This window comes from Oryza sativa, chromosome 6 (genome assembly GCF_034140825.1).
Source record: "Oryza sativa Japonica Group chromosome 6, ASM3414082v1".
Classification (NCBI taxonomy): Eukaryota; Viridiplantae; Streptophyta; class Magnoliopsida; order Poales; family Poaceae; genus Oryza; species Oryza sativa.
Window position 1 is genome coordinate 815,280 of NC_089040.1, and position 25,265 is coordinate 840,544.

The 25,265-nt window shown below is 41.3% G+C and overlaps 3 protein-coding genes across 5 annotated transcripts; 1 reads left to right on the plus strand and 2 right to left on the minus strand.

Moving 5' to 3' along the window:
- Positions 1 to 1,078: 1,078 nt before the first annotated feature.
- Positions 1,079 to 6,337, minus strand: LOC4339895 (cellulose synthase-like protein D2). 2 transcript variants are annotated; one of them, NM_001402712.1, is made up of 4 exons: positions 6,022 to 6,337; positions 4,630 to 5,600; positions 3,507 to 4,314; positions 1,079 to 3,197 (listed from the first exon to the last, which is right to left on the minus strand). In NM_001402712.1, exons 2-4 carry the CDS (start codon positions 5,574 to 5,576, stop codon positions 1,440 to 1,442), a joined length of 3,513 nt encoding a protein of 1,170 aa, NP_001389641.1. In that variant the 5' UTR covers positions 5,577 to 5,600; positions 6,022 to 6,337; the 3' UTR covers positions 1,079 to 1,439. The 2 variants fall into 2 exon arrangements, with proteins under 2 accessions (NP_001389641.1, XP_015643357.1); XM_015787871.3 differs by lacking the exon at positions 6,022 to 6,337 and adding an exon at positions 5,676 to 5,892 and having other exon boundaries at positions 1,193 to 3,197.
- A 10,719-nt stretch (positions 6,338 to 17,056) lies between these two features.
- Positions 17,057 to 19,936, plus strand: LOC4339896 (pentatricopeptide repeat-containing protein At1g11290, chloroplastic). The gene is made up of 2 exons (XM_015788365.3): positions 17,057 to 19,426; positions 19,538 to 19,936. Exon 1 carries the CDS (start codon positions 17,115 to 17,117, stop codon positions 19,317 to 19,319), a length of 2,205 nt encoding a protein of 734 aa, XP_015643851.1. The 5' UTR covers positions 17,057 to 17,114; the 3' UTR covers positions 19,320 to 19,426; positions 19,538 to 19,936.
- Positions 19,785 to 23,646, minus strand: LOC4339897 (bark storage protein A). Of its 2 annotated transcripts, none has more exons than XM_015788367.3 (6): positions 23,367 to 23,646; positions 22,021 to 22,088; positions 21,686 to 21,841; positions 20,651 to 20,842; positions 20,396 to 20,569; positions 19,785 to 20,265 (listed from the first exon to the last, which is right to left on the minus strand). In XM_015788367.3, exons 1-6 carry the CDS (start codon positions 23,449 to 23,451, stop codon positions 20,074 to 20,076), a joined length of 867 nt encoding a protein of 288 aa, XP_015643853.1. In that variant the 5' UTR covers positions 23,452 to 23,646; the 3' UTR covers positions 19,785 to 20,073. The 2 variants fall into 2 exon arrangements, with proteins under 2 accessions (XP_015643853.1, XP_025882128.1); XM_026026343.2 differs by having other exon boundaries at positions 22,808 to 23,541.
- Between the last annotated feature and the right edge of the window lie 1,619 nt (positions 23,647 to 25,265).

The following is a 25,265-nucleotide window of genomic DNA, read 5'->3' on the forward strand; positions in this document are numbered from 1 at the left end:
GACACTTCTCTGTTATAACTTATATGAATGATATTGAGGAAATTACTCTGCAATGTCCATACTATCTGTTGCATTTCAACCAAACTAGTGTCTATCGTGGTGAGTTTTGTGCATATAAAAGGGTGTAAATTTTTATCTGGAAGAAGCAAAAAGCAATGGTGGTTGCATCTAGCAAGTGGTGCCGGGAAGGCAGTAGAAACTGCTTGGCGTAGTCCAGTTTGGACAGTGAAAGTACAACCACGATGGATGAAATGTTGTGTGCCGGTCAATAGTAGCATACTTTTAAGTGATGCTTTGTTCAATTCCACCATCCACAAATTGCACTTCATGAAATAAATTATCTTTTGGTATTGATGGTAGACACTACTCTTATCACATGAATGATATTTGAGGAAATTACTCTGTAATATCCATGTTTTAGGTAGCATTTTAACCAAACCAGAGTTTTTCTTCTTCTGAAAGGTGCAAGCGTGGGGTAATTTTCATCGAGAAGAAGCAAAACTGCAAAAGCAATGGTGGTTGCTCTATGGTAGTATTGTGCAAGTTTTGCTGAGAGAAGGCAGTAGAAACTGCAAAAGCCAGTTTGGAAAGTGAAAGTAGAACGACAACGATGGATAAAATGTTGTGCTGATCAGTAGTAGTAGTAGTTGGGAGTACTTTGTACTAGTAGATGACATGATTTTTCCTCTTTTCTTCAGTATCGTTTTCTTTCAGTTGTGACGTGTTTTTGAAAGCTCACACCGCTGTACGGTATAGTTGACCCAGCCAGTATGGCGTCAGTCAATTACAAGTAGTCACACCCAGAAAAAGAGGCGAATACTCCTTCAGACAATAATGATTCTCCAAAAATATCCACGTCAGAAGTCACAACTGAAAGCAATGCTAGCTAAAAGCAACACTCGAACAAACACAGCAAGAATTGGTCTTTGCCTTGCAGGCAGCACAAGCTCTGACCGTGTCATGCAACACTTTCTCTGCTACTACACCGTCAGAGAAATTTCCGTGTTGAAAAATACTAAGCCATTCTTACCTGCTCGTAACGACCAAGTGTAATGAAAAGGAAAGCATCAAGAATGATAGTACTACTGCAAAGTGAAGGATTAAGAGTAGGCAAATGCAATACAAGTAGACAGCGCAGTTATGCAGAATGGAAGAGCTCCAAAGAAGTGCAGGAGTGCAACTCTGAACTTCCTAGTCTCCGAATTTTTGCAATTGATTGATGTTCAGGTCCAAACAGAACCTCTTCTCATTTTGGCACAAAAACGAACAAAAGAACTAGTATCATGCATGATTCATAATAGTATCATCTTCGACCCAAAAAAAAAAGAAAAACCTAAGTAAACATAGGTAAAGAATTTACTTGTCCAACAGCAAGGACAACTGCTACTGGGACCACTCTTATAATTCATCATACAAAAGGTTCATGTTCATGAGGAAGCTCAGGGGAATGTGAAGGAGCCGCCTATCTGCGAGTTCTGTGACGGCGGATTGATGGCAACCCACAGCAATGAGATGGTGATGGCAAGGAGGCCAGACCAGACGAAGACGATGGTCGGTGTTCGTCCTCTCCTTCCCATTAGCCCCTTGGCGAAGGGGTAAAGGTGAGCCAGCACCCAGAAGCTGAAGAACACGCCGCCGAGGAGCTTGCTCCACTGAGGGATTTCACTGTATATTGTCCTGCTGAACCCGACAGCGATGGCGATCAGGTTAACCATCATGATGACGATCGGTGGGATCATGAGTGATGTCCACTTGACGATGTAGAGATCAGCAAACTCGTCGTCTGCTTCATCTCCTCCAGATTTGGATGTCAGCGTGAAGGAGATCTCGATACCAGCAATCACCTTGAGAAGACCCTGAAGAACAGCAGCAAGGTGGGCGCTAGTTCCTCCGATTAGCCAGAACTGCTCATTCCTCCACCATTCCTCCAAGCTGATGCCTGACCACTTGATCTCGAGCACCGCAAGCATGCACATTGTCAGAGTGATAACGAGCAGATAGGTCAGGAAGGTCACATTTAGCGTCCGCACAATGAACTGTCCCGAGAAGAGGGACAGGGCTGGCAGGAAGCAGTAGACAATGAGGAAGATTGATGTGAAGGGGTAAATGCCAACGTTCAGGTATGCAATCCTCTGAAGAAACTTCATCTTTCGGCTTGCAAGTAGTGCATTGTTGCGGGAGAAGAAGATTTCCACTGAACCAGTAGCCCACCGGAGCACCTGATGAAGACGGTCAGTAAGGTTGATTGGTGCAGTGCCACGGAAAGCATCACGTTTGGTGACACAGTAAACTGATTTCCATCCACGGTTGTGCATCCTGTAACCAGTGACCACATCCTCTGTGACTGAACCATAGATCCATCCAACACGCTGACCCCACTCAGTCTTATCTTCATACCAGCATGAGATGACACTGATAGCCTCAGCAACTGTGGAAGCATCGAGAAGGTCGCGAGGGACGGTGAGAGCACCAGGAGGACGTCCATTTTTGACTCCAGGATGGTCAGCAAGAGGTCGCCCTTGGAATTCAGCAATTGGGATAGAGTTGATGAGGAAGTTTGAATTACCGAACTTCTTGGGAAATTGTGACATGTTCATTTCCTCATCATCAAAATCTGCCATTCTCAAAGCCTGCCTCTCTTCAGATGCAACTGTGGAAGTTTTAACCTTGCGCCTCTGGGGGAAGCAACAGCTGCAGCAACCACTATGTTCCTTGGAGCGCGGTGGGTCAAATCCATACAAAGCGATGCGACGGAAAAGACATCCAGTGCCGACGTAGACTGGTCCCATGATACCATCAAGTGCACGCATGTTGACATCGAAGAAGACAGTGTTGTGGTTAGCATATCGATCTGATGGATCAATGCCCTCAAACCGTTGAGGGAACTGGACATAGCCAATACGGTCACCACCACGATCCATCATGAAGCACATGCCTTCACGGAAAGCTTGTGAGTTGTAAACATAGTGATCACAATCAAGGTTGAGGATGAAAGGTCCATTTGACATGACAGCAGATGAGCGGACCAACGCATTCATCGCACCAGCCTTCTTGTTGTGATCATAACCAGGACGCTTCTCTCGGGACACATAGACCAACATTGGCAAACGGATGTCAACCTCAGTGAAATCAAGAGGTCTGCCTTCTTCACCGCTGGTTCCATACAAGGGATCATCACTAGGAGGTTTCAGCATTACCTGAACACAATACGGCAATGATCAAACAGGTGGCATTTTCCTGGTTCACTACTACAAGATAGATAGAGGCAAGCCCCATAGAGATACTGCTAGATATTAAAACGGTAAAAAGGATGCACATGCTTCTGCTCAAGGGAAAAAACAAAAATGAACAGTAATCATTTGTGCAAACGTGCAATACTGTTTATATGCAGCTAGCTAATATATTTCGATTGCAAGCCATATATGAAAAGCAAGGAGAAAGGTGATGTAAGAATGTGAAAAGCCATATATGAAAAGCAAGGAGAAAGGTGATGTAAGAATGTCTACCTGAATTATTCCAGCATGGTCACCCCGAGCATGCTCAGCAGAGGGCTGAATCCAGGTACCAGGCCAATGCGTGCCATCAGCCATCCAGGTAGCTTTAGGGATTTTAACAGCCTCCACCACGTCATCGAGAGCAGCCTCTCGTTGCCGCTTCATGGCCTTGATTTCCTCCCTGGCATGATATGCATCGGAGCGGCGACGGATTGAATCAGGCAAGCTATTGATCCTGACCTTGAACTCGTCGTACTCCCTCTTCACCCTTCTTCTGTCCTTGACAAAATCAGAACGGACCTTGTTCTTGTATGGGTCCCTCTTCAGATTAAAGTAGCTCTCTGGGTTGCGAGGCTCAATGTCATGTTTGCGACAGAAAGGAACCCACATGTTTGCAAAGCTAGCGGCTTCAGCCATTGCTTCAAATGTCAGGAGAGCGCCTCCATCATCAGAAACATAGCAAGAAAGCTTCTCAACAGGATAATCAGCAGCAAGGATGGACAGAATAGTATTTGCTGTGACCAATGGGGGTTCTTTTTCTGGATCAGCAGTAGACACAAATATATCGAGCCCCGGCAGGTCAGATCTTCCGTTAGGATTTGATGGCGTCGGGGTCTCAAACTTATCTTTCAGGACAGCAAGGTCAGTTGCTCGGTTAACAGGGCACAACTTTGGCAGCTGATCCAAGAGCCAAGAGAGGCCAAACCAGAGTTCGCAAACAACAGACATGCCCCATAGCCACATTGCATCCTCATTCTTGTGCTTAATTCTCCATGCAAGGAATAGACCAAGAACAGCCATACGAATAAGAATAAGAAGCCTGCATGGAACAACCAAACTAAGGTTAGCATCTATAAACTGAATTATAAGATTAGCTATAATATTGTGTATTTGTTTGGAAGCTGGAGAGATCAGAGGAAATAGAACAGATCTAACAAGTCAGCTAACATATTTATCTATTGAGCAGAGATCTAACAGCTGGGAGTATATATCTACAAATCCAGGTTTGTTTTTTAGTTTCATTTCCAACACTAAACAAATCAAATGCATCTCAAAACAATATAGTACTTTCTACCAGATCAACGGATCCAATCAGTCAAATGTGAGCACATGGATGGACATGTGAGCCATTCACCTGTATGGGCTAAGGACACCCGCAGGAATCTTGAGCTTGCGAGTGAGCGGCCTCCATGGCTTGCTCGTGAACTCTGCCGGCTGGCCGTCGCCTCCACCCAGCCCGCCGCCTCCGCCACCGCCACCGCCATTGTCGACCTCGTTCTCCTTGGGCCAAATGGCATTGCCATACCCGTATGTCCCCTTGGTCTCGAACAGCCACCGATTGTGATCCCAATCGCCGGTCTGGCTCCTGGTCATGGCCTTCTGCGACCGCATTATCGACAGCCGCCTCTCCATCCTCGACGCCGGCAAGCCACCGGGCGGCGGAGGCAGCGACAGCGTCGGCCTCGCACCGACCACGTCGTCGAGCTCGGTGGCCTTGTAGGGGTCCTTGCAGCCGGGGCAGGCGCCGCCGTTCTTGACGGCGTCGGCGAAGCAGTCGGCGCAGATCTTGAAGTCGCACTCGCAGGGGAGGATGTCGTCGCCGCGCTCGTCGCTCATGACCTTGGCGTCGCAGCCGTTGATGGCGCAGGAGGAGCCCTTGGCGCCGGCCATCTGCGGGTGGCTGGCCTCCGACTCGATCACCTTGTCCATGAGGTGCGCCCGCGTGACGCTGTTGAAGCCGCCGGTGAAGAGCGAGTTGGAGACGTACTGCTCCTCCACGCGCGCCGAGATGGCCGGGTCCATCGGCTGGTTGTCCGGCGTCGCCGGGATCGTCACGTGGTAGTTGAGGAACTCCTGCCCAGACTCCGGCGACATGTCGCCGCTGTTGCCGAGCTCGCTGTCGAGGTCGTCGCGGGAGTAGCTCACGTAGCGCCCCGAGTGGGTGCGGCGGGCGAACGTCACCATCGGCCGGTCGCCGCCGCCGCCGGGGGCCTGAGCGCGGCCGTCCTCGCCGGAGTAGGACATGCGCGAGAGGCGGCTGCTGTTGCTGTGACGCAGGCCGCCGCCGCCGCTGGAAGCCATGGATCGATCGCCTCACTTTCTGATCTGCGAATCGAAGGAACCAAATCAGCATCGCGAGGTGGGGATCGGAAAATTAAAGAGCTAGTCTTTATCGCGTACGAGGATAAAAATGGCAGATTTGTGCTCGAAGATTCCCGTCTTTGGAAAGAAATCAGAATCAGACAGGCAGCGAGAGAATAGGCTGAAATCCCGGGACCCAAACCCAAGATTCAAACTTTGGAAAGCAAAAGGGAAGAACAAATCTGAGCAGCAAAACCTTGTCGCCGTCGCCCACAGAACACGAAGCAAGAAGCATAAAAAAAATCGAATGGAATCCGAAGAGATAAATTCAGTGTTCACTCAACCCTAAATCCAACACCGCCGGCAAACGCAGACTGACCGATTCAAAAACCAGAGAACAGCCCACAGATTCATCAGATCAGATGGATGGAAATGGTTTTCTTACCATGCGATGCGACCACTCGAATCAATCAAACTCGAGGAGGAGTAAGAGAGATGGGAGTAATGGCGTGTGGTGTACTTGTTCTTCTTCTTGGGCCACAACAACACAACACCGTATGAATGGAAAGACAATGAGCAATGGAAGGGGAAGGGATGCGAGTTAATGATGATAGACTACTCGTGTTAGCAATTGATGAGGAAGATTTGGGAAGCGAAGAGTGAGTACAAGTACTAGTGGTTTGGTGAAAGCTAAGCTCGGAGAAGACGACGACGAAGTCTCACAGGAAGCAAGCGGCTGCTGCAGCGAGGAAGAAATGAGTAGGAGGAGGAGTTGTAGGCAGAGGAAATGGAAAAAGGCAGCACAGCACAAAGACGCGTGCTCACATGGGGATGGGGGAGACTTGGGAATGGGGAGCCAAAATATTTCAAACAAACGGAGAGATTTCCTTTTCTTTTTTTTTTTTGAACATAGACATGTAAACCCTATCCCTATGAGTATCTTTAAAGACTGGGCCGGCAAATCTGAAGATTGACGAAATCACCACATGCGTTTCGCTGTCGACGGATACGTTGCATACCATTGAAAGGACAAAGCCGTTAAATTCTGAAAAAATCGCTCCTATAAAGAGTCGAACCCTTATGAGAGAAATTCTTCGTTTGTTTCTTTCTTTGTTTATTTATTTATTGTTGTGGTTTTTTCTTAATCTTAAAGCTTCTTTTTAATTGGCGGCTGCTGGCCTGCTGCTGCGTGCATATGCAGGAGGGGAAGAGCTGTACCAGGAAGGAAGCGCGTATTACAGGGTAGGATGCAGCTGGCCAGGTGACCAACAAACACCTGCCAGTGACGGTGAATTCTGCACAAATTTATTTTTTTTGAATATCTGAATGATTCACGCGTTTTTTAAAATTTTAATGCCAGGCTCTAGGCATCAATTACTACCAAATCTGCCGTGAGTCCCCACCAGGGTTTTGCAAAATCACGCAGCTAACACGTGTAGTAAATCTTCTTATTTATTAAAACCGTGATAACTATACGGTTTTCATGGTTATCACAATAAACATCATATCTTGGAATGGCGATAATTTTATTTAAAATAGTTTGGTAAACCCGGGTCCCACTATATTAGGGTGATATGAAAATCTCACTATCAAAAGCACAGGTTTAAGCTTAACAACGAGCGGAGCGTGTCTGACTGAGCACGCACGGTTATTAGATCAATCAAACACACCAAACCCACTTTGCCGTAACAATCTGCATGCAGGTCATTTTTAAGTTTCACTTTATTTATTTACAAATGGATTGAAAGTTTAATACTCAAGATAGTGTCAGGAGATGATGGTGTGAACGGGAGCGGAGGGTTCAGATTTCAGAATGCACATTTCTCATTTCGCACATGCACGGATGCACCTGGGTCCATCTGAAAAACAAAATTGCCAAACCGCATTCATAAACACCACCACCGCCATCATCATCATCATCATTCATATCAGCCACACCGCTGTATATGAAGAGTACACCGTACCATCTGTCTAAACAAGAATCAACTTCTGTTTCAAAACATTTATCTGTATTAACTTCAGAAGTTGATTGAAGGGAGTATGAGTTAACAAATAATACGACATGTGTTTAACTTGGACGGCACATAAGGGTGACATAAACAATTTGGGGTGATTGAGATCACTGGCAAATTTTTTTCCCCGTCTATTCGAACGTTTGAAAACATGTACGGAGTATTAAATATTGATAAAAAAACTAATTATACAGTTTGCGTGTAAATTGCGAGACGAATCTTTTAAGCCTAATTGCGCCATGATCTGACAATGTTGTGCTACAGTAAATATTTGCTAATAACGGATTAATTAGGTTTAATAAATTAATCTCGCAGTTTACATATGAATTATGTAATTTATTTTGTTATTAGCATACGTTTAATACTTCAAATGTGTGTCAGTATATCCGATATGACACACCAAAACTTTACACCCATGCATCTAAACACACCCTTAATTTCGTTTGGTTTGAGGAGTTGTGTAAGTATGTTGGTGTTCGGTGTTCCCTGGCCCCAAGCTGGCAGCATACTAGTACTCCTATTGAAATGGCCAAATTAATACTGGTGTTCAAGATATTGCTTCATGGACCACAAGTTTTGCATTGTAGACTAGTTGCATATCCATTCCTTGCATTGCATCTGCTAAGCTATGGCCGGGCTGTGTGTCAACCCCACAGCTTCTTCTTCTTCTTTCTTGGCCTACAAAAATCAGCACCAACGGTTGTGTTGGGTTTGGGGTTTCCATGTGTCCCAAGTTATTGTGGGGATGCACCGACTTGTTCTTGTCTTTGGAGTTTGGAACGGTTCAACTAATTAATTAATTAATCATGCAGACACCAAGTGCTCTTGTTGTTTGCTTCCAAAGGTGTACTAGTACATGTACAACGGCTAGTGTTATCCTCATCACCGGCCGGTTCTTTCAGTTTCAGCTGAATGGATAGATGGACGATGGCTTATCTCATTTTGTGATAATATTTATGTCTTACATAGTTGAAAATATGTTTTAAAAATTACTATATAAGGCCCTGTTTAGATTCTAACTTTTTTCTTCAAACTTCCAACTTTCCCGTCACATTAAACTTTCCTACACACAAACTTCCAATTTTTCCGTCACATCGTTTCAATTTCTTCAAACTTCCAATTTTAGCGATGAACTAAACACAGCCTAAAAAAAGGGCATTTAACTATTTGCCACGTTTAATATGTGGCAATTAAGAATTTGTCACCTACAGTCTATGGCACGTGGGTCCTCATGTGTCTATTACACGTGGGTTCAGTGGAAAACCTTAATCATTAATTATAAGAGTGGCAAATAGATAATTATCTCTAATTCATAAGAACTATACTGGCCTGAATTCACAACTCTCTAATTCACAATAAGAAGAAAACAACGGGCCTGAATTTGGTAGAGAGAGGCCGGCCGGCGTTGAGAACTATACTGGCCTTCAACAACATCAGTTCAGGGCACTTCTGATGCTGAATAATGCTCTGTGAAGTGAGTATACTGCAGGTTGTCTGTTTGTAGATATGAACATTTTGAATTGATCCGAAGATTGGTTCGTGGTAGGGTCGCAATCACATGCATTAATTATGTGGAGATTAACTAGCTAGTGTTGAGCTGGAATGAATTCAGATTGGTGAGCAGTTTAATGAAATCACTGGTGTCCATATGGCACATATGAATATGATCCGCCATGTGCACATATGCGTCATCCGGGCCATGGATTATGGAGTACTACTATTATTTGGATGCTTAATTACTTTGTTGAATGGATCGGCGAAGAAGAGAGCAGAGCAGAGCAAACACGGCAGCTACCAAGAATTTGCCATTTTATTTATGATCAATTGATCTCAACAAGGCCAAGTTATAGGAGCATATATACTCCATGTTTAATTAACCAGCCAGCTGATTGCATGCAGCCTATCACAATTCAGAGGATCGAGATGACACGTAAACGTACGAAATACTTCTTCTGATTTTTAATTCATAATAACACAGTTAACTTTTAACACAATGTTAACCATTTATCTTATTATAGAAAATTATATAAATATCATTTATCTTGTTGTAATTTATTTTATTATTAAATAACTTCAGGTATGACTTATACTTTAACATATTTATATTAAATTTTTTAATAAAATGAATGGCCAAACATTATTATAAAATTAATGGTGTTATCCATTAAAACATGAAGGTAGTATATATATAAGTCATTGATTAATTGTTGTGTTTTGTTTAGAAATTGTTGTGTAATTGAAATCACAGAGCTATACGTACGTACTGTATATCACGAAAATTGAAGCAGCAACAGCAAGTAGTAGCATAATATAGAGAAACGGTCTATGTACTTCGTATATACTTATGTATGGGATGGGTTGTGTTGGAATTAGTCTCAAGACTAAAATTAAGTGCAGTACTAGCGAAAGGTGGTGATGATTAATTCAATTGTTGGACACGATACGTGTACGTACGTACTTTAGGCTAGTAATAATAAGATTAGCTTATGTTCCGGCTATTCGCGCCGGACGATATAAAAACGATGAACGCGGTGGAGACCAAGTCTAAATATGGTTGACCACGTAAAATTCATAGAAATGAAATGGGCATACATATTTTTTTTTTGAAACTAGAGCACGAGGGCCCCCCTTTCCATTACTGGAACGGCATAAACCAAGTCATTACAAGCAGAAACTGGAGAGAGAAAAACAAAAGATGTTAAGAGAGGGGAAAAATGTCCAGCAAAGCTGAAACCAAGTCATCTTCGCAGAGGCCAGCGCAGAAGGGCTGGGGAGAGAAGACTGAACTGAAGGCCTTGCCATCGTTCTAGCAGAAGACTAGAGAAACAGAGGAAGAGAAGACAGAGAGGGAGCAGCAAGAGAGACAACATTGTCTACACACAAAAGCACACCATTAGCAGCTTCATTCCAGCCTTTTAACACAAGGTCTCCAACCGTATCTTGAATTGAAAACATCACTTGCCACCTGCTTTACCACTCTGGCTCCCAGCTCCAACTTTCTTCCGTTTGCCTCCAAATTCTGCAAAACAGCACAGGATTCAATCAAATGACAGATCATAAAAATCACCTCAATGGGGTCTTTAGGAAGGATATTATCAAAACAAGCTTTGTTCCTAGTCTTGCATATGGCCCAAATAGTTACAGAAACCCCCACCAGCAACAAGTTTTTCATGTTTTTGTTAAAACCAGAAGACCAGGAACTAAACAGCTGAGTTTTATCCAAAATAGGTTTCAGGTCAAGAGCACAGGTAACCACATTCCAAATTAATTTTGCGAAGGGGCAATCAAAAAATAAGTGCTGGATAGACTCTTCCCTGCAACAGAACTGGCAAATTTTGTCTCCCTTTCGCCAACCCCTTTTATAAAGATTGTCCTTGGTTAGAATTTTATTTTTGAGAAACAGCCACAAGAAAATCCTGATTTTTAGCGGCACTTTGATATTCCAAATTTTTTTAAAAGGACAAGCAGTCTGTTGCAGTTTCAGAGCTCTGTACAGAGATTTGACTGTAAAAAGGCCATTTTTTTGTCAAGTTCCACCAAAGCCTGTCTTTTTTGTCCACCTGCAGTTGAAACCCTTCACAATGTTGTTTTATAAAATTCCAATCAGCAAGTTTGTCACCATGAAGGACCCTTCTGAATTTGATTTTATCCCAACCCCCCAGAAGCACTTCATGAACAGAAATCTGCTTTGTGTTTGTTAGGTTATACAGGGTGGGGTACTGCAAGGCTAAAGGTCTACCTCCAATCCAATTATCTTCCCAAAAAAGAGTTTGTTTTCCATTCCCTATTTTTTTGGTGCAAAACCTATAGAAAATGTCCCTAACCTCCATCAGCCCTTGCCAAAAGTGAGAATCTCCAGCCTTAATGGGCATACATATGTTCATATGTTTTGATGCTAATCGTTGCTAGATATTTTCTCCATCCGAAAATGTAAGCATTTATAAATTAAAGTTATATACAAACATTAAGAAATTAGATAAAAATGATTGTACTAGCTAATACGATGGATATATGTGGGTGTACTCTCTCTTAAAAAGAAACAATTCGAATTATCTGTTCAGATTTATTTTTAGAATTTAGTTTTTTCTTTAAAGCGTACGGAGTAAAGAAGCATCATATGAATGCTCCATCGATGTCATGTGAGCTGATGATTGTGTTCATGTTATTGTTGCAGAGTGCAGACACAGGGCAGGCAGGAACCAATCGATCAATTGACCAACAAAACGCGGTGGAGTTTGGTTGGTACTCTTTTTTTTCTTTTTTTTTGTTTGGTTTTGTTAGGCACCGATCGATTTTGCACCTTATAATTATACTGTTGCAGGTGCAGCCCTGCACTAGCACACCTCCGTGTCTTGTGTTGCACATGCGCAAAATAAACATCTTGTTCTATCTCACTCTCATATTATTTGAGTAATTTTATTATCCTTGGAGAGATACTTCGAAGGTCTCATATTCTCTATTGTAAAATTTGATACCTCTAGTTATTAAGTATCTTAAAGTATCCAAAATTTTATTATAAAATTTGGATATCTCAATGTATTTTCTTAAATACTGTAAAATTCCTCGTATTATTTGGGTTTTAGTCTCGCCCACAAATTTTACCATTTTCCTTCCCTTGCTACAAATGAAAATAAATGGATCAACCTTGGAAAATAAATGGATCAACCTACCAAGTAGTACCAAAGCACCAACATTACAACATTATACATCTTTCTCTATCTACTCCCCTGCCCCTTTTACATATGACTCTCAATTCTTTTCATACCATAACATTATCATCATGTAAGTGTAAACCAAAGTAAAGTGCGGGGATCGATAAGAAGGTGGGAATTGGGGGCATTAGGAAAGGACACAACGGTTGTTTAGCACATATCACCACCAAAGCTCCATGCATCGGTCTTCTCCCCCAAGGATGGCACTCGTCCCTTTGTACTAGTATTGCATCTTGGCTGTGTTTAATTCACACCAAAATTAAAAGTTTGTTTAAAATTAGAATAATGTGACGGAAAAGTTAGAAGTTTGTGTGTGTAGAAAAGTTTTGATGTGATGGAAAAGTTGGAAATTTGAATAATAACTTTGAAACTAAACACAGCGCGTGTTGCTCATCTTACTCTGAGTTCAGGATGAAGAAACCTCCCACCGTCCCACATTACATACGAGCCAGCTTAGGCTGTGTTTAAATAACATGTGTGAAAAGTTTTGGCGTGTCACATCGGATATACGGACACACATTTGAACAAAACAAATTACAGATTTCGCCTGTAAATTGTGAGATGAATTTATTAAGCCTAATTAATTTGTCATTAGCAAATATTTACTGTTGTACCACATTGTCAAATCATGGAGCAATTAGACTTAAAAGTTTCGTCTCGCAATTTACAAGCAATCTGTGTAATTAGTTTTTTTCGTCTATATTTAATACTCCATACATGTATCCAAACATTTGATGTGACAGGGTGAAAAGTTTTTGCGTGGGACAAATAGGGCCTTATTCAACATGTTATATATCGACATCGTCATATTTCCCATGTCAGTTTATATGCCCCCATCATGTTTACAAATAATCTATGTTATCTTAAAAAAATGTTTACAGATAATCCGACATATTTTCTTTGAATGTCATGCTGCTCACTATGTACGTACGTAGAATCTTTTGTACAATACGTATGTACTATTGATGAGTTGATCATTAAAAGATGAAATGAATACTGTCTTCAGTCAAGTAATGTAGCTCACCAATCTTCTCCTGTTGTACACAATGCTTGCTTCTAGCTAGCTTCTCCTCTTCTCTCATACCCATACATATCACATATGAGACTCTTCGTCTTCACCAGCTAGAGGAGTGATCAGCAATATAATGCAATGCAAGCTCCATGGCCTATTCCATGCATGCATTTACCCAAGCTAACCGAAGTTCATATAGTGTCTTGAATCATCCCTACTAGCTAGCAGAGTACATGGGGAAAGAAACAAGCATTGCTCCGTGGAGGTAGCAGCCATTGATAGGTTCTACTGTCAAGAGTCCATGATAAACTTGTCAATCTTTTGATGCCCTACCTTCCCTTTGTCCTCACATGAGCTGAAGACATGTACTCTGCCTCTAAATTAAGATCCTTGGTTGACGCAGGAGATGCCATTCGAGCGCAAAGACGCCTTTTGGCTTGCCCTCTTTGCAAAATTAATAATGGATTTGTACGTGTAGACCGACTTGTTTTTTCCCTTTCAGCGTGTAATTTTGAGAGACAGATGGCATTGGTTAAGAATTAGTCCATGCATGAGTGTAAAATATGTTAACTTCTTTTTTTTAAGAAAAGAGAGAGAGAGCGCGCGCGCAGCGCATCGATATGTGTATTGATCCATTCTCTCTTTTTATTTTTTGAAACTTGTGCATTGATCCATTCTAATCAACCAAGTAATTATTACGGAGTACTCTTTCCGTTTCACAATATAAGTCATTTTAGCATTTTTCACATTTATATTGTTGTCAATGAATCTAGATACAGAGGCAGTATAAGATACAAACATCGTCGTTATTTTGTTATTTTCATTCGCTAATGTGTACACAATGAGCCAGGCCCAAACAATTAACAGTACGTGCTCGTTCGGCCCACGTCCATTTTCTCTCTGAAAATGTTGCTTTGGCCCTTGTCCATTGGTGAAACTTTGTCAAAAATATAAATTTACTCAAATATAATTAATGAAACAACCTACCAATATAATGCTCCTCGGCCTCTATATAGTATCATCAATTGTCCCTCTTATGCATGTATATATGGCCTTCAATTCCTCTATATTATAATTATACTTATAGTGCCGTCTAATTAAAAAAAAGAATAAAAATGTGTGGAGATCGATCGATGGGAGGAGAGGGGAAGGGATCGGAATGGGAGGCATCAGGAAATTAAGGAACACCAATTGCTGTACCTCAGTTCATCTCGCAGCCGAAAGATCAGACATATCCTTTCTCTACAAGATGTCCCGTGATGTACATTCCAGTTAATCGATCAATGCATGCATTCATCTTGTTCATCAGATTACTGCACTTGTCGATCGATGTCCTTCCGTTATCGCCACCGTACCATCATCATATTTGACATACTATTTCATGTATATGCTAATAGAAACCTCTGTATATACCTGATTAAACATGTATTTGCACCAAGAGAAATCGCAGCTTAAACCTGATCTAGACATAACAACTTAGTACTAACGGCACAAGCTGATAATGCTACCTAATTCTGAACTGTAGAGGGTATATATTCACTCAAGGAATGCATATATTGTTTGAAAAACCTGCTCAATATTAATGCATTTCTTCCTAGCTCAACCAGTTTACAATTAATCGTCCTTGATCCGATATATAAACAATTATTCATAATGTTATATTTACACTTTCTTTAACTAAAATGTTATATTTACATTGATATAACACGCACTCAAAACGTGTACTCCTAGTACTAGCTAGTGCTCTCAATTTTGGTTGTTCAATTCTAACCATGTCATGTATATTACCGTGCAGATCAATGAGAGTCGGCAGCGGAAATAGGATTCTTCTAAATCTAGAGCTCAGCTAATATAATTTACATAGCTTTTCCTTTAATATTCTACTTTTTAAAGTTTTAAAGTACAATTCTAATGGATATTTAGACTCAGTAATAGAGCTGCAGCCCTAGCCGTCCTACTCCTGTCTCCGCCCCATTGAGAGAGAATAGTGAAGCATAAGGGAAGAATAAACTGTTCTACCATACACCTCGAACCCTTCAACGATGGTTTAGTAAAATGAGAAAACAAAAATATATTGCTTCTGTTTCGTTTGACTTTTTTCTTAGTCAATGTTTTTTAGATTTGACTAAGTTTATAGAAACAATGGCAATATTTAAAACACTAAATAAGTTTATTAAATTCAACATTAAATATATTTTGATAATATATTTGTTTTATATTGAAAGTATCAGTGTATTTTTCTATAAATTTAGTCAATTTAAAGATGTTTGACTAGAATAAAAGTCAAACGACTTACAATATAAATCGGAGGGAGTACTTTTTTTTAAGGACGTGACTACACAGCTAGTGATAGCTGGTTTGTCTAAACCAGCTACCACTCCATCTATGAGAGACTCTATCCACCTATACTTCAAATAAAATTTTCTCTTAAACTACTCATCCGATCTACGATCTGATTACACCGTTGTGTTCGTAACAACTAAATCTTTATAACAAGATCTCACATGATTATATTTTGATGAAAAATTATAAATTACTTTTATAATATATCTAAATTACTTTTAGATTTCACTAAATTACTTCTTCGACATGTAAAAGTAAATTAAATAAAGCTTAAAAGTAATTTACATATATTATAGAAGTAACTTATAACAAAAAGAAAAGTAACTTTAATGCATACCTTTTTTCATTGGACGTGACTGCTGGTTTGTACTCCAATAGTATGTATCTTTTTTAATCTTTTTAATAACTTATGTCTTTTAAATCACATATTGTTTTTAAGATATATTTGCATCATTGTACTCCACTCAAAATATGTGACAAAACGATATTCATATTGAATATATTCTCATTTTATTTAATTTAAAAGTAATTTATTACATGTTAGAAAGTAACTATTACATCTTATACATGGTTAATTCTTATTATTTATTCTATCAATGTTATTTACAATCCATCAAAGGTTTTATCTTCTTTTCTCATTCTACATAAAAAACAAAAATAAAAGGAAAAAAACAATCGGTGATTAAACAGATTTATAGAGTTACTTCTGAACCATGCAAAAGTTACTTCCAATTAATATTGAAGTTACTTTTAAAAATTGTTAAACTTACGTGTGTTGATCTGTGCTGACTAAATTTAATGTCTAGATAAAGTCATATTTTTATCCCTACTATGAATTTACTTCTAATGTCGTGACAAAGTTACTTCCGTTTTGTTTTAAGATACTTTTATAATATATGTAAATTACTTTTAGACTTCATTGAATTTACTTTTATTGTCTAAGAAGTAACTTAGTCAAATCTAAAAGTAACTTATATATATGATAAAAGTAATTTACGTATATAATAAAAGTAATTTACAAATATAAATATTTTTTCATCGTCATATAATCATATAAGATCTTGTTGTGAAGATTTAATTATAACGAATGCAATGGTGTAATCGAATTGTAGATCGGATAAATAATTTGAGAGAAAACTTTATGAGAAGGAAGAAAAAGACATGCATGTCTAAGAGTAAAAATAGCATGTACGTCAGCACCTGTAACAGTACCTCTTCTCACAATTGGTTCGTCGCTGGTTAACACTAAATAGAGAGGCTTCTCGGTTTAGATTTTGCCTTTTTTTAAGTATGTTTTGCTCAATTCATTTTACAACAAATCAAATCTTTTTTCTAATTTTTGTCCAAGTGAGAAATAGCTACTACTCCTATAAGAGATAGTAACAAAGAAAGAAACAAAAAGGGCGCGCGTAGCGAGTGCCAGTGGCGGTTGCATGTAGAGCCGCAGACCGCAGTCGAGATGGTGTGCTCCGTGGCTGCCACCGCCTCGCTCCTCCCCTCTCCTCCTCCCAAACCCACCGCCCTCGCCGCCGACGACCACCACGCCCGCCTCAGGGCGGCGGCCGCGCGCTCCGACCTGCCGGCCGCGCTGGCCGCCTTCGTCGCCATGTCCTCCGCCGGGGCGCCACCCGTCCTCCGCACCTTCACCTCCCTCCTCAAGCTCTGCGCCGCCCGCGGCGACCTCGCCACCGGCCGCGCCGTCCACGCGCAGCTCGCCGCCCGGGGGATAGACTCCGAGGCCCTCGCCGCCACCGCGCTGGCCAACATGTACGCCAAGTGCCGCCGCCCCGCCGACGCACGCAGGGTGTTCGACCGAATGCCTGTCCGGGACCGCGTCGCGTGGAACGCGCTCGTGGCCGGCTACGCGCGGAACGGCCTCGCCCGGATGGCCATGGAGATGGTCGTCAGGATGCAGGAGGAGGAAGGGGAGCGGCCTGACTCGATCACGCTCGTGTCCGTGCTTCCGGCCTGCGCGAACGCCAGGGCGCTTGCTGCCTGCCGAGAGGCGCACGCGTTCGCGATCCGTTCTGGGCTGGAAGAGCTTGTTAATGTCGCTACGGCCATCCTTGACGCCTACTGCAAGTGTGGGGACATCCGGGCAGCAAGGGTGGTCTTCGACTGGATGCCAACCAAGAACTCCGTGTCCTGGAATGCCATGATCGATGGATATGCACAGAATGGGGATTCAAGGGAGGCTCTGGCTCTTTTCAATAGGATGGTCGAGGAGGGTGTCGATGTGACGGATGTCTCTGTCCTGGCAGCACTGCAAGCGTGTGGGGAGCTTGGCTGTCTTGATGAAGGGATGCGTGTCCATGAACTGCTTGTGCGGATTGGCTTAGACTCCAACGTGTCAGTGATGAATGCACTCATCACCATGTATTCCAAATGCAAGAGAGTTGACCTGGCATCTCATGTGTTTGATGAGTTGGACAGAAGGACGCAGGTATCGTGGAATGCCATGATCCTTGGATGCGCGCAGAATGGATGCTCCGAGGATGCGGTGAGGCTTTTTACTAGGATGCAGTTGGAGAATGTGAAACCTGATTCATTCACTCTTGTCAGTGTTATTCCAGCTCTTGCGGATATTTCAGATCCTCTGCAGGCAAGATGGATCCATGGATATTCTATCAGGTTACACCTAGATCAGGATGTATATGTTCTGACCGCCCTTATTGATATGTATGCAAAATGTGGCCGTGTTAACATAGCTAGAATTCTGTTCAATTCTGCAAGGGAGAGGCATGTTATCACATGGAACGCTATGATCCATGGTTATGGATCACATGGTTTTGGCAAAGCTGCAGTTGAGCTATTTGAAGAGATGAAGAGCATTGGCATAGTGCCTAATGAGACAACATTCCTTTCAGTCCTCTCTGCATGCAGTCATGCTGGTTTGGTTGATGAAGGACGGGAATATTTTACCAGCATGAAGGAGGACTATGGGCTTGAACCTGGGATGGAGCACTATGGTACCATGGTGGATCTTCTTGGCCGAGCCGGGAAGCTAGATGAAGCATGGGCTTTCATTCAAAAGATGCCTATGGACCCTGGCCTTAGTGTTTACGGTGCGATGTTAGGTGCTTGCAAGTTGCACAAGAATGTGGAGTTGGCAGAAGAATCGGCTCAGAAGATTTTTGAGCTAGGGCCACAGGAGGGAGTGTATCATGTCCTCTTGGCAAACATTTATGCAAACGCTTCCATGTGGAAGGATGTTGCAAGGGTGAGAACTGCTATGGAGAAGAATGGCCTCCAAAAAACTCCTGGATGGAGTATCATTCAACTCAAGAATGAGATCCATACCTTCTACTCTGGAAGCACAAATCACCAGCAAGCAAAGGAGATATATTCAAGGTTGGCTAAGTTGATAGAAGAGATCAAAGCAGTGGGCTATGTGCCAGACACTGATTCAATACATGATGTGGAAGATGATGTCAAAGCACAGCTGCTCAACACCCACAGCGAGAAGCTTGCCATTGCTTTTGGGCTCATTCGCACAGCCCCTGGCACAACAATCCAGATAAAGAAGAACCTCCGAGTTTGTAATGACTGCCATAATGCAACCAAGCTAATATCTTTAGTGACAGGACGGGAAATAATCATGAGAGATATTCAGCGATTCCACCATTTTAAGGATGGCAAATGCTCATGTGGAGACTACTGGTAGTGAAGTGTTGAGACAGTTTGAATCTGCACCCGGAGATGAGGGAGCTTCAGAAAGATCAGAGTATCAGATCTGACAATTAGGTGAAACTAATTGGCAAAGTTCTTAAGGTAATTGCTTAGTTTTATACGTGGTACATGCTATGCGATAATAGGATTCTACATATATGGTTTTCTATTGCCAACGCCCTTGCCAATGAGTTTTACCTTGTTTTATTGTAGGGCTGTGCAGCTGCCTCTTATATCAACACTAAATGGCTAAACTTGTGAAGTATCTGAAAATTGTTATAGCCACTTCACCTTTTCAGGAAACATACTGCAAATTCCAGTCAGTCATTGTAAAATTGAAATGCTTCTATTTACATTAAGATACTAGTGCATAGGGAACCTGTTCTTCATAGCAACCATGACTTTCTCATGTCTTATCTTTGGCCTGAGATTAGATTCACATGTTCGGTCGAACTGTCAATAACTGAAAGTTATCATTTTCTTCTTACCTTTTGATCATGGATTAAAAAACCGTACTGATGTAATTTGTTTTTTTTCGTAAAAAGCAACATCATCTGCTATTCCATTTGCAATAAAATGATCGCACATGCATGCTTACAAGTTTCAACAAAATAATTCAACACTAATATCCTTTATGGGAGAGGACATGCACTTGAAGCTCAGGAAAGCATCTTATTCTGAATGCAGCTACTGCTGTAAAATGTTATTCCAGGGCATTATTGGATCAGCATGGATGTGATCTTTTTCCTTCAGTTATTAGCACTTCCTGCTGACATTGTTGACTTCTGTTTCCCGACTGTAGCAATAAACTCCACTGCCACTTTGAGTGCATTAATAGATGCCAGGTTCATCAGGCTTGTTGACGACCATGTTGGCTCCCCTCCAGCCAAATCAGAAACTCCCCGGAATACAATCACAGGTATGCCAGGAGATGTTGTTGTCTGTTGAAATTAGTATATGTTCTGTTAATTATATAAATCTATCTTAACCTTCATGATTGCATGAAAAATGATGTGTAAATATTGGCAGATATTTAAGTGGAAACCATGAGAGATAAAATACAAAACTCACCATCACCACTGCTGCACTCTCCTCATCTACTGTTGATACACCAAATTCTCTGAAAAGGAACTTCCTATATTCTGCATTGTCTAGAAACATATCAGCTGACGATCCTTTTAGCCCACAGACTACTTTTGGAGTTGTTGGCAAGCAGAAAGTGTCGTTACATCTTTCAAGTGAAACCTATAAAAATTTCACAATTAGTACAATTTTTCGGGCATTAATGGTCAAGCATAAGCTGGCATTTATTATGCTATATCTCACCTTAAGTCCTTCTGCGATTTTGAACCATGCTGAATCTACAGGTAACCAGAAAACTTCTTTCATAGGCTTACCCACTGAGTATAGCTCCTCATTTCTGAATTTCAGAGCTCCTAGAAGATTCTCTCCTCCATTTGGGACAGTAAAATCTCCAAAGCTAAGTTCTGTATCCGACTCTTTTGGTGATTTGAACTTCTAAAATAATCAAAAACAAGAAGTCATATAAAGAGTTAGTTTGAAACGTGAGACAGTTGGTACTAAAATACTCCCTCCATCCCAAAATATTTGACACCGTTGACTTTTTTAAAAATGTTTAACCGTTCGTTTTATTCAAAAAAATTAAGTAATTATTAATTCTTTTCCTATCATTTGATTTATTGTTAAATATACTTTTATGTATACATATAGTTTTACACATTTCACAAAAGTTTTTGAATAAGACGAACGGTCAAACATGTTTAAAAAAGTCAACGGCGTCAAACATTTAGGGAAGGAGGGAGTATGTTCTAATTATCCTGTAGTTGTGCTTATAAACTGTCCTCTACTTTCACTCCAGGCTCGATGTGTGTTTACCTACTAGGCTACTACTAAATGTGATTTTGATTTTTAGTATACCATAGTATTTAAAACTAACATGCTTATATAAGCATTGCTAGTTTAATTTTCTCTAGTCAGAACTAAATTTATTAATAGATTAGCTGAATGTTCATTCATTTGCTAAAGATTAAAAATGAGCCACTCATGTCCTAACATTATGCAGCAAATGGAATTTTTTTTTATTGAACACATCAAAGCAGTCAGTAGAAGATGTAGTAGAGAGAAGGCTGGGTGGTAGACTCACCAAAGCATTCTTTTAAAAGTACAGTAGTGTATATATTTTGACACGATGTAACTAATTTAATGATTCAAAGCAACTATAATACTGGATTTACAGATAATCATATTCCATTCTTTTAAGGGGAATAATCAGATTCCAGTTGCTTTGAATCTTTACTTCTTTGAGGTTGGAAACGGAATCAGATCACAGTTGGAGGGTACCTTCCATGTCCAAGCACTTGTATAAGCAACAAATTTGGGGACACTGACATCGCCAAATGACATTGAATCATTAGAACTTCCTGCTGTGCCATAATGAACAATGCCAGACACAGTAAAGACGTCGATGAGAGTCTGTACAGTCACAGCCGCATTTAACTGGAAGAACAAAGGCATAGTAACAATGCATAAGCATAGCGCAGTTTGTATTAAAATCCTGCATGTAAATAGCATCTCACAGCAGTTTCTTTTGGCATTACTTGTGATATATGAAAATGGTTTTCTCCATGTATCACAAGGCAGATAATGTAAACGCAAATAACTTATGAATTTAATACCCTGCGTTGTCCTGTCAGTGCATATATAACATTGACACCTCTAATACTCCCGATGTGATACCTTCGTCCTGAAATTTGAAGAGTTCAGCATTTTATTCTTGAGAGTCCATTATAAGATGTAAAAGAATTAAGGACTACATGAGATGTTCTGAATCGAAATTGAATGGGAATATAATATATCAGCGGAATATAAAATTTCATTAAACCTGTAAAATGAATATTTGATACAATGAAAATGTGGTATATTATTGTATTTTTTCCTTTTGTGTTCTCCTTATGGCAAAGTTTTCTATTTTATAGTGCATCTATCAACATGATGTGAAATCTTGGTTTACGGCTTTACAGTTCCTGTACAGCTGTACCCCGTTCTTTGATGTGTTCATCCAACAATAAGTAAATGGGACGATGTGCCAAACCACATTATGAAATTGCTAATTGACAGGCTAAACCATCACATGTTGAATTCTTCAGGTCTTGATTGAGCGCAGATCATTTAAATTTGCAGAGCAAGCTGGCTTCATCACATATGACAAATTCAGGTATATCTAAAACTTGTATTCGATGTCCTTAAATGTTGAAACTACTGTCCTTCGGGAAAAAAAATGCTGAAACTACCACTGACTTCAATAGTAGCATTATGTATCCATATGTGCATTTGTTCTGTTTTTGGTATTTTGGTTCACTTAGCAGTTTTAGCAGTAGTTATTGGATGTTGGAAATGCCAATGAAAGACGCCAAGACTTATCCATTCAAGCATGTGGGTTGGAAATGGAAGGCCCAGAGTTACCGTAGAGGTCAACGAAGGGGAGGACATGCCAAGGTCTGAAGTAGCCGGAGGATTCAAGAGCAGTGGCCTCATCGATGTACGACATGACGAGCCCGATGGAATGGCCCCGCCGGTTGACCTTGTCGACCTGCCATCTCACCCTGTCCATTGCAGGATGCACTGGCAAAGCCATGGAGGAGGATCCTGCCAGCAGGAAGAGCAGGAGCAGTGGCAGATGGCACCTCGTCAGGTTAGAGAGCTCCATGGCCATTGATGGATGTCTGGAGCTCGATTACTGGATCGGTGTGAGCTTAGAGCAGCTGAGTAGCAAGCTTTAAAGTCCAATTAAGGAGTTGGTAATTGGTACGGTTGATGCAGAACGTGATCAGCGTGCTCCAATTTAGTATAATATATATAGTATATGAGTACGGCGATCAAAGAGGGCCGCCAAGTGGTGGTACTAAACTACTAGTAATATTGAGATTGTTGGATGTGTCTGTCATCAGTGTCGGTTTTTATCAGAGAAGCTTGAGCTGAATGCAAGAGAGAAGAAATCAAGCCTGCATATGCAAAGATTTACCTCCATCTCCATCCCAAAGCATTGACCATGTACAGTACCAGTAAAACATTGCCAAATCTAAAGGTAAGGATTTCAGCTGGCCCATACAAGTTCGCTGCTTTTCTGACTATAACTGCGGAGTTAGCATGACAGGATTTGGTTGCTCATTGCTTTGTTTACTTGCAGAGGTCAGAAGGAAAAGGGCTGCCTGCAATTGCAAAGCAACCCTCGGTAGTTGAAGTCACAGCGACCGTACAACCTCCTGCAACTGCACCTCTGCATCAGTGGTAGTAGACTCGTCGTAGATGGATCATGGATGGATTGAGTTGAAGCAGAGAGAGCCTTGCCTTTCAACTTCTCACCTTGCCAGTATGCCACATGGGGTGAAAACTGAAAAGTAAAGGTACTAACTGTTGACTGCGGAGGCGCTGATTTTTACAACTACGATGACCACTACAGTACATGCTCTGAAGTCTCATCAATCATGGGCCAATGGAGTGCCAAATCATTCTTATCATATCCTGGACCCTCTTGCCTGCCTGATTGTCGTGTTCATTTGCTCCCTTGTGCACGGGGCCCCACCTGGCAGTGACACGTACGGCTGCACGTCGTCGTCTCATCCCTGTGTGTGTGTGTGGACGGTTGGCACAGCTGCACGTGGCCCTCTGACGAGTCGCTTTCGTCGCTAGCTTTGCTGTTCCAGCTGGTTAAAATAAAGTTTACGGCCCTGCTTTCGGTGCAAAGTAAAATGGCATAAGTAACATATGTTATTTTTATTACTTACAGTTACAAAGTTAATTAGTCCCAGGTTTTTCTTGTGCAAGCTCACTATTAGCTCCCATTCAACGACATTAAAGAAAAACTCACTCTTATGCGCAGGTCATCACAGCTTCTACTCACTAGCCAGTAGCCAGAAAAACAGGAATGATTAAAGAGAGGATCTGTACGTGATAAAAGCCCTCATCATGGGATCAAACACCTATTGTCGATCATAAGGTAATCATTATATATTTTACTGCTTGCTACAATCTCTCTCTCTCTCTCTGAATCTGTTTACACACGCTACTCTTGCACTCTTACTCCTTGTTGGTTGGGTCAATATCAGACACATGGTAAAAAGGTGATTAGGAGATCACCTCCATCAACTTGCTTCTTGCTTGGTTTGTTCTACAGCCTGCCCCAGTTGCATTCACAGTAGTGACTAGCTACAAAAGCTGAAAGATGGCATGCACATTGGCAGTGCTTCTTGTTCCCAATATAAAAGCTCTATAAGATAAAAGAAGGGAGTACTATGTACTATATATCATTCACACGCCCATCTGGCTCTAGTACATATCGATACCTTTTCGTCATCTAGCTAGCTTCATGTTTAATGCAAATCCCCATTCTTACATGCATGTTGATATAGGTTTTCACCGCACACATGTAGTAGATCTCTTGCCTTGTGGGCATTACGTACAGCAAAGAAATAGTTAACTAGAGAAAAGAAATCAGAACTAGTGCATATATATATTGAGTATATATACTGGTACTCTCAGGAGTGATGTTTTATTTCACCAACTCACATATAGGAAATTACCTCAAAAAAAATTATATATAGAAACTAGCTAGCTCTAGCCTCTAGGTACTCGATCTCTTGTACAATGTACACACATTATACAACATTAATTAAGCTTTCATAAACATGTTTTCAAATAAATGACATCTCTCACTGCATGCATTGTATGCTCAGTCTCCATTCATGAAAACAAGTTAGGACTGCATTCAGTAAAGATCATCCTTCATGCACAAATTTTCTTGCTTTGTGGGGCTCTGAAAAGCTGACTCTAATTGGGAACTGCACGTGCGTGATGCAGCATTTCCTTCTTTGTTAGCAGTAAAAGATGAGCCCTTGCCTGTCACGTTTGCTGCACTCCATGC